We start from the raw sequence: 12,301 nt of genomic DNA on the forward strand, positions 1-12,301 counted from the left end.
TGTTCCCTGATTTTTTTTTCCAGTAGAAGTAAGAAGACAATAACCAAAAAGGGATTAAACAAGCTAAGGCAGATAGTGATAAGTATTATTCTTAAAACAACTACAGAATGGCAGGGAGATGGGAGAGCAATGATCTACACTAACAAGTCAGGGAAGGTATCTCCAAAGAGGTAACACTTGAATGAAGATGTAAGTAATAAGGAGGAACCAACTGAGTGAGGATCTAGGGGCAAGGTCCAGGGGAAAGTCAAGAGAGAAAGGAGGGAGAGAGAGAGGGAAGATGAAAGTGTTAGAATTAATTAAGGGAGCAAAAACCCAGGAGAAAGAGAAGTTTATGGGACCTAGAGCACAGCAAAAATGCACAGACATCATGATTTCTACAGCTACATTTAAACAGCCTTGGTAGGATTGAGGAAAGGTGAATTATTGTCATTTGGACACTCTGTGACAGTTCATTAGCACTCCTAACTAATGGAAGATGACAAAGATTGGGCAAGAAAAGTGACTGCAGCAAATGCCTTGGCATCTCCAACTCTTCATCTTTGGCAAACAGCCTCTTCAACAGTTCCTTGGCAGCTGGGCACTCCCAGAACTGCAAGGAAGCATGGAAGATACGATCCTTGCAATGCAGCAAAACCAAGAGATCTCCAGGAGATAGGCTCTGGAAGATCAACATGGGATTTATCCATCTTCTGAAGAAAGCGAAACCAGCAGATAGCCTGGGCTCCAACCCATGCAACCCTGGGCCACCCCATCTCAGAACCATATTCTATCATATCTCTCTTCCTCACATAGCCAGACTAGGCAAGAAAGGATTACACTCCAGCTCCTGGGAAAAGCTTCAAGCTGCACATGTCACCAAAAGACCTTGAGAAAGCTATGGGAAAGTTTCTAGATATCTATGTAGGAAACAGTTGCCAAAGGAGACTCGTGGAAAGGCAGGACTCACTATGTCATGACTGCTTGACAATTGTCACTGATTTAGCTCTGTAAACCAGATGTTCCCAGTACTCTGGCTTGCTGAGGGCTCATCTTTTATTACCCAAATAACATGGCTAAAGCCACCATCTTATAACAGAAGTCCTAGGACTCTTCTCATATCTGAGAGAGAGGGAATGGGGAGGAGAAGTAATGGAGTAAGGTTTATATTTCTCCTGGTCATCTAGCTTCCTCTGACACCACTCTTCCTTCCTCTTCCTTCCTTCCTCTTCCCTCCAAACAACACTATCCAAGGCTGTAGTGTATGGTTAACTTTTACTGGGGCTTTTAGGGATAACAGAGGTGGTTTCTTCAAAACCACTTCTTCACAATAGCACCTAAGCTAAAACTGCACAATTTTTGCGTAGTTCCCCAATATTCCCCCTCCACAGGCAATTTCTCACTGCCACCATTTTACCTAAGGTGCTGCCTCCCATCATATTACTGGGACATGCTCCTCACATGCTGGGCCTCATAAGCCCCTTTTCTTGGGTAACCCACCAATACTAAAATCCTTACTTTCTTAGTGGGAAGATTTAAGTTCCTTCAACTCACTCTCACAAGTCTAGGCTTTGCATGGAAGTTGGCAAAAGAGCAAGACAGAGGTTCATCTTTCTGAACCACACAATCCCATCAAAGTATTTTACTCCATCAGAGAGCCATCCACCTCTGATATTCATACTGTTCTTCCCCCCAAAGGCAAAAACTTAATATGTATAATTTTTTGATAATTTTTTTTTCTTTCTGCCATACTGCATCATAATCCCATCAAGATATATCAAGACAAACACCATCAATGAATTCACTGTCTTCTATAGTCTATTGAATTGATGCTTTAAGGAAGAAGAAAAAAACACCCAGAAATTAAATGAGGTCATTCAAATGCTTTGAATTCGTGAAACTGTGCAATGTCAACATATGGTGATGATGCCCTAGACTCAGTTCTATGACTATTTAATGACTGTGGTGGCTCATGCCTTGTGCAAATCCTTCCAGACCACTAGGCTAGTTAGCAGCCTCCCAGTGGTCAACCACATTCTTGGAGCATAGTTCATAGCTGTATGAACTATGTATGCTATCACTGATGAATGTGTTTCAGTCCCATGCCTAGAAATCAGGCAAGCCCACTCCCTACACTACACAAGTTCAAGGAACTTTAGGCATTGCAAAATAGCTTATTGCAGTGGTCTTGCCATCTCTTATGTTGCTCCTAATTTTTGATCCTCACTTCCAATACTTCAGAACCTACCTGTGTTCTGACTTTCTGGCTTTGTTTCTTACTCTAAGCCTCATAGTCATTCCTTTTCATCGCTGGCAGATTTTTGCTTCCTAGTTTAGACTTCTTTACTGCAGGGCTTCTCAACCTCAGCACTACTGACAATGGATCTAGATAATTATTTGTTATGAGGGGCTGTCCTATGCACTTTAGGAGGTTTAGGGGGCACCCCTGGCCTCTTCCCACTAGATGCCAGTAATACCTCTCCCTAGTTGTAACACCCAAAACTGTCTTTTAACATTGCAAATATCCCCTGAGGCAAAATGGCACTCACTTGGCCACTACTGGTCTACTGAAAATGATTTAATTTTTTAAAAGATTTTATTTATTCATTCATGAGAGACACACAGAGAGAGAGAGAGGCAGAGACACAGGCAGAGGGAGAAGGAGGCTCCATGCAGGGGGCCCAACGTGGGACTCGATCCCGGGTCTCCAGTATCACACCTTGGGCTGAAGGCGGCACTAAACCACTGAGCCACCCGGGCTGCCCTGAACATCAGTTTCACTTGTCATTTGGTCCTATTAGCTTCTGAGTGCTGTGAAACACCACCTCACAACAGCTTCAGATCTCTAAAAGGAACCAGGAGAGATGGGTTGTTGGCTTCATCTTTGGCCTCTTGTGATGGAGTTGGGTGAAGACTGGCCTGCCCATGAGGTACTTCCTCAGGACTCCAAGAAGAAGATTCCTAAACAGTTCAAATACAGAAACTGATTTTGTCTGGTGGGCCAAAGCCAAAACATCCACTTGAACATTAATTTAGCCAACTTTAGTATGCTAGCAAGTCCCCATGATTGGATGAATTTTTCACTTTCACTCATATTTGGGGGCTTGCACCGAGCCCATTTTTGGCAAGCCAGTATTACTAAGAGGACACAGTTGAAGAGAGGCAGAATTAGGAGAAATTAGGCTGTTTACCATCTATATTGAGTAGCTTTGCAGGTCATAAAACTCCACGACCTTCTCTATAGATGAGTCTAACGGGGCTTCACAAGCTAGGTTTTTATACTCAGGTCTCCTTAAAATTTGATATCCCATTACAATGACATTACTCCTGAATCTTGACCACATCAATAAGTTGATTCCATCTTCTATAAAAATAAGCTTGCTAGAAAAGAAAATAGAAAGACTATGGCAGTCCAATAGAATAAGAGGAGATATCCTTTAAGCTGGGCAGTGGAGGGGGCGGCAAGGAAAACGTTGGCCTCTTTCCATTCTTGGCCAAGAGAAGCCCTGTTTCTCTTTATCCCATTGTCTGGGCTCCTCCTTCTAATTTGCCACACTCATTAATTCATCCATTCAATAAACGTTGGGCAAGGACTGCTTTGCGCTACAATCTCTATCAGTGACTGGAGATACAAGCATGAAAAAGTTTTGACAAAGCAGAACATCATGGTGATCTCAGGTCATAGCATCAGATATATCTGATATATATTTCAGATATGTCCTCGCTCTGCCACTTACAGATGTACACAAGTCATTTACCCTTCCTGGATCTCAATTTACTTTTCTGAAAAAGTATTATAAAGTTTAAATTAGATAATAATACACTTATAATGCACATAGTCAATGATCTATACATATTAGAGATAATGATGGTGATAATAATGACATTTCTTATTACTCTTCTCAGGGAACTCCAAATCAACTAGGTATGTGTCAGGGGAGGGAAGCTCAGGAAAACAGACAGCTGCAGCCAAGGGTGGTGGGTGCTAGTGCAGAAATATCATGGAGTACAGCAATGCCACATGAAAGAGAATGGTTAACCATATTATGAGACAGGAAGAAGTAGGAGGCTTCCTAGATAAAGCAACCTGCATTGCCAGGGTTACTATATAATCAATCACTCCTTTCCTCAGGAATTTTGCCTCTGCACCAAGATCTCAAGTAATTCTACTTGAAGACACAAAAGGATGACCATTGGAAGCATCTCCAACACTCTTTCACGGGCTCTTCTCCATCAGGAAGAGGGGTTAAATTGCCCATCAGCTGTGTCAAAGGAAACCAGTCAAAGCCAAGAAGGTCAAGAAGAGTGGCAACAGGGGAATGTGGTCCCGCCCAAAGTTAACTGCTACACTATGACTGTTTCCACTTCACATCTGCTTTAAGGTGGCCAAATCTACCAATACTCTCAACCTAACAGTGAGAAGACAAGGAAAAGAAGACAATGAGCTACTCTGTTTCCAACAACTAATAGGTTGCATTTACATAGCTTTCAGTCTTTCAGAAGCCCTAAGATTCAGGAAAGGAGACAGTGTATAATAGAGGAATTACAAGGGTTTTGTAGAGGAAACCTATAGTTGGTGTTATAAACTTTCCTTCATTCCCACAAATTAGAAAAATCAAAGATATCATGTCCATTTTTTTATTATAATTTAGATGCACATTTCATTCTCAAGGTGGAGAATTTATAAAGAATATATAGAGGGCAGCCCGGGTGGCTCAGCGGTTTAATGCCGCCTTTGGCCCAGGGCCTGATCCTGGAGACCTGGAATCAAGTCCCACATCAGGCTCCCTGCATGGATCCTGCTTCTCCCTCTACCTGTGTCTCTGCCTCTCTCCGTCTCTCTCTCATGAATAAATAAATAAAATCTTTAAAAAAAATAAAATAAAGAATTTTATTTAAGGACTGACACTCAGGGCATATTTACCCAAGACCAAGATGAAAAAAATTGCACCCAAGTCATCATTAAAGCTTTCAGAACAAGGGGAAAGGTCAACAAAGAGATTGCCCACTTATTTCTAGAGAATGAACGCTGCCTTGAGAAGAAATATTTTGCGTTTTCTTTTAAATTGTATCTGCTTTGAAGACTTTCCTGTTTTGAAATCCTATCAGTTCTATAAATCAAGATATTTCCTTCAGTTTATTTACGTAAGAATAAGTTTCCTTATTGATATTTATTTCACAAAGGCATTGAGAGTCCTGGGATAAGACATTACTCACAGCTGACTATTTTGGCATATGCTTTGCTATTTGCCTTTTTATTTCAAGTCCTTGAAAATGAACTTTATACTTTTTTCTGATTGCTAGGAGATACATTTAAGCTGTCGATGGAAATGTTAAAAAATTGCTTATATTTTTGAAGATCTTTAATATTTCTTGTGTAATTAATGGTTATTATTTGAGATTAAGTAAAATTGAGGTTTGTTTTCTCTTTCCACAGTGCTCTTCCTTCCCTGTGTATCCCACTTAAATTAGCACACGCTAGTCCCAATATATCATAAAATTTCATGAAGAAATTGGCTAACAGAGAGGTTTAAGAGCTTGTCCTCATTTTGAAGGGGAATACTTACCTTAAAGATTTATAAGACATTGACCCTCAATCCTCTTTGATAAGAAAAAGAAAATGCATCATGAGATAAGTTTTTAAAACAAGCAACAGATTCGTCAACTGTTTTCTTCTTTAGCCTTACTTGGCTGGTTATTTATGAGTCTGTAGTTTTTCCCAAAGAGCACTGTAAATGAGTTGTAAAATCTGGTGACATTTTTGGGGTCAAATGGTGAATGAAATATGCTCTTGTCTCTGGGGGACAATCTCTCCTTCCTTGAAGGAATAAAACCTATTTGATGCACACCTGTGATACTGGGCTCTAAATGTTTTGTTGATTTAGTCTTCCATTCAGCTAATATTTATTGATATCCTGTTATGTATTAGGTACTAAGAATACACTAGTGAGCAAAATCAGAATTTTCTGAGATGATGAAAATGCTCCATACCTGCTCCCATGCAGTTGTCACTAGCCACAGGTAGCTACAGCTACAAAAGTGGCTGTACTGGACAGCACAGGATAAGAGTCCTCCATTATCTTTCCTGAACAAACCACACCTCTATGCCTCCTTTCTGATTTTCATTCTGGGTTTCTTTAAAATGGAATGAAAATTTTAAGACAATGTGACACATTCTGAGAATTGAATCCTTTTAAATTTTAATACTTAAAAAAATTATTGGTCTTTTACCCACACCCAATCTGATAGTTATTTTCTGCAGCAGTTTGTATCTTTTAGGTCTTTTGATGCATCCAACACCCATCTCCCCTTTCCACTCCCATCGGGTTCCTCTCTTGAGATGGCAAGCTTCTTGCATGTACGACTGGGGGTAGGGAGAATGGGATATCTGTAGTTTCCTCATTCTGAGCAGAGCAAAAGCCATGAGTCCAGCATCTAAGAAACTTGAGGCAGGGACTGCAAATGACAGATCCCAGAAAGAGTATGGTCCATAGGGATACAATGACTCCTAAGGTGAGAGACAGCATCAGTCCTATATGATTATATCTGGTATCCATGGCCCCTGAAAGGCCAAAGGGATATTGAACAGGTGGGCTTAATCCTCTGCAACTTTGAAGCTAGAAGAGTACAAACACCTTGACACTTAGATGCTCCTTCTCACACCCTCAGCAAGGGACTACTGCCCATCTTCTGACATACACAGCATCCCTACACTGCAGGAGAAATCCCTTTATATTCCACCAGTCAGAGATCTGCCTCTGCTTGGAGAGCTGTAACAAGCAGATCTATGACTGTTTTTAAAATAATGCATTAAAGGAAACTCAGCAACTAGAGACAGGAAGACCAATCTAAGCAAACAAAACATTTGTCCAGTGAAATGATGCTTCTAGAAACAACAGAGAGCAACCTGGACAATCAAATAACAAGGGCAGGTAAGGAGGTTCAAATACAGCACACAAAATGTGTAGACCTCAGGAAAAAAATGATTTCTCCATTGAATAGGGTTTCAGATTTGACATACACAAGAAAAACTTAAGGAGGCTCCATTAAATCAGAATTTCACATAAACAATAAATAATTTTAGCATATTCTTCCCATGCTATATTAAAAAAAATTAATTCTGAAATCAAATTTAACTAGTTGTTCTGTATTTTATCTGGCAGCCCTACCATTGAACAGCTCAGTGGATGGATTGAAGAGAGGCTAGTCATTGAAGCAATATGAACTGGTGACTGGCAATCACATGGAAAAAACTCTCACTGCACAGAGCAAGCAAAGAGGTGGGCAAATGAAAGAAAAGGTAAGACCTGGAGCTAGGTCTAGAAGACATACTATATAATATGAATACCAAGAACAAAAGGCAATAATTTTAAAGTGTGTAATAAAAGATATACATGCCCCTATGTTTACTGCAGCATTATTTACAATAGCCAAGATAAAGAAGCGGTCCAAGTGTCCACCAGTAGATGAATGGATAAAGAAGATGTGATACATATATATATATATAATATATATAATGGAATATATAATATTATATATAATGGAATATATTATATTATATACAATGGAATATTATATATAATATAATGGAATATATATGTGTGATAAATATATATAATATATAATGGAATATATAATATTATTATATATAATGGAATATATAATATTATATATAATGGAATATATATATAATGGAATGGATAAAGAAGATGCGAGATTTATATATATATAAATATATATATAATGAAATATTATCCATTCATCAAAAAGAATGAAATCTTGCCATATGCAATGATATGAATGGAGTGAGAGTATTATGTTAAGTGAAATAAGTCAGTCAGAGAAAGATAAATATGATATGATTTCATTCTCTGTGGAACTTAAGAAACAACAAAACAAATGAGCAAAGGAAAAAAAATGTGTGAGAGAGGCAAACCAAGAAACAGACTTTTAACTCATGAGTGCAAACTGATGATTACCAGAGGAGAGGTGGGGGGATGGGTAAAATAGGAGATGGGGATTAAGGAGGGCACTTGTGATGAGCACCAGGTGATGTATGGAAGTGCTGAGTCACTATATTGTACACCTGAAACTAATATAACACTGTATGTTAACTATACTGGAATTAAAATAAAACAGTAAAAAAATAAAATTTTAAAAAGATAGAAACAAACAAATCCCAGACTCTTAAATATTGAGAACAAATTGGTGGTTACCAGAGGGGAGTGGGTGGGGGGATGGATGAAATAGGTGAAGGGAAAAAAAAAAAAAAGAAATAGGTGAAGGGGATTTAGAGTACAGTCATCACGATGAACACTGAGTAATGTATAGAATGAGTAATGTATAGAATGAGCAATGTACAGAATGGTTGAATCATTACATTGTAGACCTGAAACTAAAAGAACACTGAAGGCTCTCCTAGAGTTCTAGACCTGACTGTTAAAGAAAAACATTCATGCGGGTATGTCTTGGTAAACTTCCTGAATGAAATTAAAGAACAAAAACCTGAAAAGCTCCCAGATAGAACAAATGACCTGCAAATGGGAAAGCATAGAGTTTCTATTTGACTTATTACTGGGAGCTAGAAGGCGATGCAATAACATTTGCCAGTGACCAACCTGAAATCCTCCACCCAGTCAAGATGGCATTCCCCAGCCAAGGTGAAAGGAGACTTGTGGACATGTAAGAATTTGGAGATTTTACCACTCACAACTTCTACCTGAGGAAAACAACCAAAGGCTTTAAAAGAAAAGAATTTGAGGGGTGCCTGGGTGGCTCAGTCTGTTAAGTGTCTGCCTTCAGTTCAGGTCATGATCCTGGGGTCCTGGAATTGAGCCCCGCATTGAACTCCCTGTCCAGGAAGGAGTCTGCTTGTCCCTCTCCTCCCACTCCTGTCCATCACTCTCTCACTATCTATATCTCTCAAATAAATAAAAAAAAGTTTTAAAAAGGAAAGAATTTGATTAGAGACATTGAGACACAGGAAAATGGAAAAGATAGAAAACAGTGATGAACAGTGAACACAACATAGGTAAGGTAAGCGGATATTAATGGACTATTGGGCACTGTCAATGTAAATGCTTCTTAAGTCCTTTGGAAATGGAAGTGACATATGACAAAAGGGATACTCATAATAACCCAGAACTAAAGTCCTAGAGAAAAAAAGTCCTAGAGTATCCCAGGAAAATGTAGCAGTTAGAAATGGAGAGGGAGAAAGGAAGTGAAATGCCCCAAAGATCTCATCTTAGGGAGTGGAAGGAGGTGATGAGGAGGAGAAAGGGAAAGGGAACATTCTAGAGGTTTCATCTCCCTCAGGATTAGGATTTGCGGGGAGCAGAAAAATATCATGTTGGGGAAAGAGTGTGTCTTTCTTGAGAAAACAGGAACCTTGTTTGCAAATAATAACACAGATGTCTTATGAACTCAAGAAAAGGAAACAGAATTAAAGAGAAATTTTCAGAATTAAAGAGAAAATTTCAATAGAGCACCCAAATTCATAAGGAGGAGAAAACATAATGAAAAATAGAATGAATAACAATCTGATGGAATCAGAAAAAAAAGGAAAAAAATTTAAAGGAATTAATGATTAAAATAAATAATTTTGAAATAATTACCATTCCCAGAACATGCCATAATGTTACTCCTCCATACTTGTGTTGTCCTCTGGTTTACCCTGCATGCCTTTCTCTGCCCCTAAGGAAGATCTGTGTGGATTACATCACTGGGTTCTTCCACCATCTGGCTTCTTTTTAGGTGCAGCCAGTGACAAGGACCAATGGAGATCAGAGGGAAGGAGAATGGGTTAAGGAGGTTAGTTCCTGGGCTCCTTCCATGCCAGGTTGCTGCTGTTGTGGTGCTCCTCTACAGAAGGCAGCCCTGAGTACACACCTACCCAACTGTGTTCTCATAATGGCTTCCTTGCCTTGTCCCTTCAGGCCTGGGATGGTAATGCTTCAGGTTGTCACTGTCTCCAGTTTGATTCCCTTAAACTCCACCCATCCCCTAAGTAGTCACTGAATTGATCTTTCTTCAAATGATCCATATGGCACATGTCATCTGTCTCTTGCCAGGACACTGACCATGTGCTTCTCTCCACTCAAATGCCCCTCTCGGGCCATCTCTGTCTCATGGGCCCCTGCTGGTACTTCATGGAGGAAAGTATCACCTTCTCTGTGAAGTAGCTAAGAAACAGTACTGACTGGAGTCCTACAGACTGGGTACCAAGTCCTGGCTCTGCTCTATAACCAAGGACAAGTTATATCCATCTCTGAAAATGGAGAGGATGGTGCTCATCTCCCAGACTGTCGTGAGGATTATGCATCCTATAAATGCTGGTTCTCATCCCCATGACATTGGCAGCAATCCATGCATTTTCTTTGCTCCTATCCTGTTTTCTTTCTTTTTATTTATTTCTTTGTCTGTTTGTTTGTTTGTTTGTTTGTTTATTTATTTATTTATTTATTTATTTATGAGAGAGTGAGCATGGGGGTAGGGCAAGAGGGGAAGAAAGAGGGAGAGAGAGAGAATCTGAAGCAGGCTCCCTCCCTGCTGAGCATGAAGCACAACTCAGAGTTCAATCTCAGACCCTGAGATCATGACCTGAGCCAAAACCAAGAGTTGGACACATAACCAACTGAGCCACCCAGGTGCCCCTGCTCCTATACCATTTTCTAACAGCTTTATTGAGACATCACTCATATACCATATAATTCACCCACTTAAGGAGCATAACTTAATGGCTTTTAGCATACTGAGAGTTGTGCGTCCAACACCACAGTCAATATAAGGACATTTTTTTACTCCAAAAAGAAACCTACTACCCTTAGCCATCATTCCTCCATCCTTCCCCACCCCAGCATGCGGCAACCACTAATTTGCTTTCTGTTCTCTATAAATTTGCCTATTCTGAACATTTCACATAAATGGAGTCATACAATATGTGGTCCTTTGTATCTGACTTCTTTTACTTAGCATGTTTTCAAGGTTCATCCCTATTGTAGCATGTATTAGTACTTAACTGTTTTTCATTGCCAAATAATCTCCATTTTGTTCCAGTCATCAGTTGATGGACATTTGGGTTGTTTCCACTTTTTGTGTATCATGAATAATGCTACTGTGAACATTTGTATATCTCATGGCATTTTATGAAAACCTAGGAGACAGTCATAATCATTTGTTGGCATGTCTGTTTCTTGTCCCATTCCCCACTCACCCACCAGGCAGTAAAATTCTCATGGGCTGTGTGCAGGTGGGGGTCACTCTTGCCATGCACAGGAACTTGCACATAATAGGCATTCTGTAATGTCTGCAAAATAATGAATCCAGTCATTCCACCATCTTTGACAGCAGCAAAAATAGCCATAGCCATGTCTGTATTTGGCAGTTAAACAAGCGAACAGGGGGAAATTCTCTCATCTGATACTTCCTTCCACCTTCTTTGATCTAGGGCCTCAATAATCTCACAGTCGGGTTTGAAAGCTATTGGTCACAGTTCTTCCTCTTCCTAAAACACAACTTTACTTTTCTACAAAGGTCTTTAATCTTGCCTAGATTGTTTGGATATTTGAGAAACTTTATTAAACTTTTGCTATGCACCAGTAACAGCTAGGACACACTACACAAAAAACCCACTGTCAACCTCAGGTATAGGAGAGAGTATCAACAACACCCATATTCCCTATGGATTGAGAGGATTGGGAATGATACTAATTGCTCTCCAGTGCTAGATATTGATATGTTACCTTACTATACATTCAAAGAATAGATGGAAAACAGAAATCAATGTAGAGTCTGATCGGTTATAGGATTAAGATTGAGAAGCAGTACATTAAATATGAAGGCATTTTTGTCTGATTAAATATAAAATCTGGAGAGTATTCATGGTATGAGTTTCTGTACCTGGTGATAAATGTATGGGGTTCCTTAGAATATACTGTTGTAATAACTGAAAGTGAATTGCTGTATCATATTTAAACAAAAATCTCAGTTAAAAAAAAAAACTCATGCTTACAAGAAACATTGAGCTGCGTACCTGATGAAGAATGTAAATGTAAATGACAGAGGTGGGGAGAAGTTTGATATGGTTGGAGAGGCATGTTTGCAGCTGACTGATAACAAACTCCTTTCAGGATGATTAAAACAGATATATTGAGCCTATGTGTTTGAGAGCACCTTAGTACGGTATCATCCTGCTGTCCTCCATCTTTGTGGTTGCAACACAGGAAGCATGAAAACAGCTACTTTGACTCACCTCTCTTGCTTAAAAGCTGTGCTGTGCGGCGGGGGGGGGGGGGGGAAGGTAATAAGATGATTAAATTACTTG

At 39.5% G+C, this 12,301-nt stretch overlaps 1 protein-coding gene and 1 long non-coding RNA gene across 3 annotated transcripts in view; one reads left to right on the forward strand and one right to left on the reverse strand.

The window, feature by feature from the left end:
- Nucleotides 1-12,301, reverse strand: part of CDYL2 (chromodomain Y like 2) — a 268,630-nt gene that overhangs the window by 185,509 nt on the left and 70,820 nt on the right. The window contains exon 1 of one of the 2 annotated variants that reach the window (XM_072819354.1): nt 9,594-9,816. The exons of the other annotated variant lie outside the window; for it this stretch is intronic. Within the exon in view, the coding sequence (XP_072675455.1) occupies nt 9,594-9,596 (3 nt within the window). The 5' untranslated portion in view covers nt 9,597-9,816. Of the gene's footprint in view, nt 1-9,593; nt 9,817-12,301 lie in introns of those variants that run through there. 2 annotated transcript variants of the gene reach the window in all.
- Nucleotides 1-12,301, forward strand: part of LOC140629873 (uncharacterized) — a 38,889-nt gene that overhangs the window by 25,413 nt on the left and 1,175 nt on the right. The window contains exon 5 of the long non-coding RNA XR_012027692.1: nt 7,143-7,279. This is a non-coding gene — a long non-coding RNA (uncharacterized lncRNA). The remainder of the gene's footprint in view (nt 1-7,142; nt 7,280-12,301) is intronic.

This window comes from Canis lupus, chromosome 3 (genome assembly GCF_048164855.1).
Source record: "Canis lupus baileyi chromosome 3, mCanLup2.hap1, whole genome shotgun sequence".
Lineage (NCBI taxonomy): Eukaryota > Metazoa > Chordata > Mammalia > Carnivora > Canidae > Canis > Canis lupus.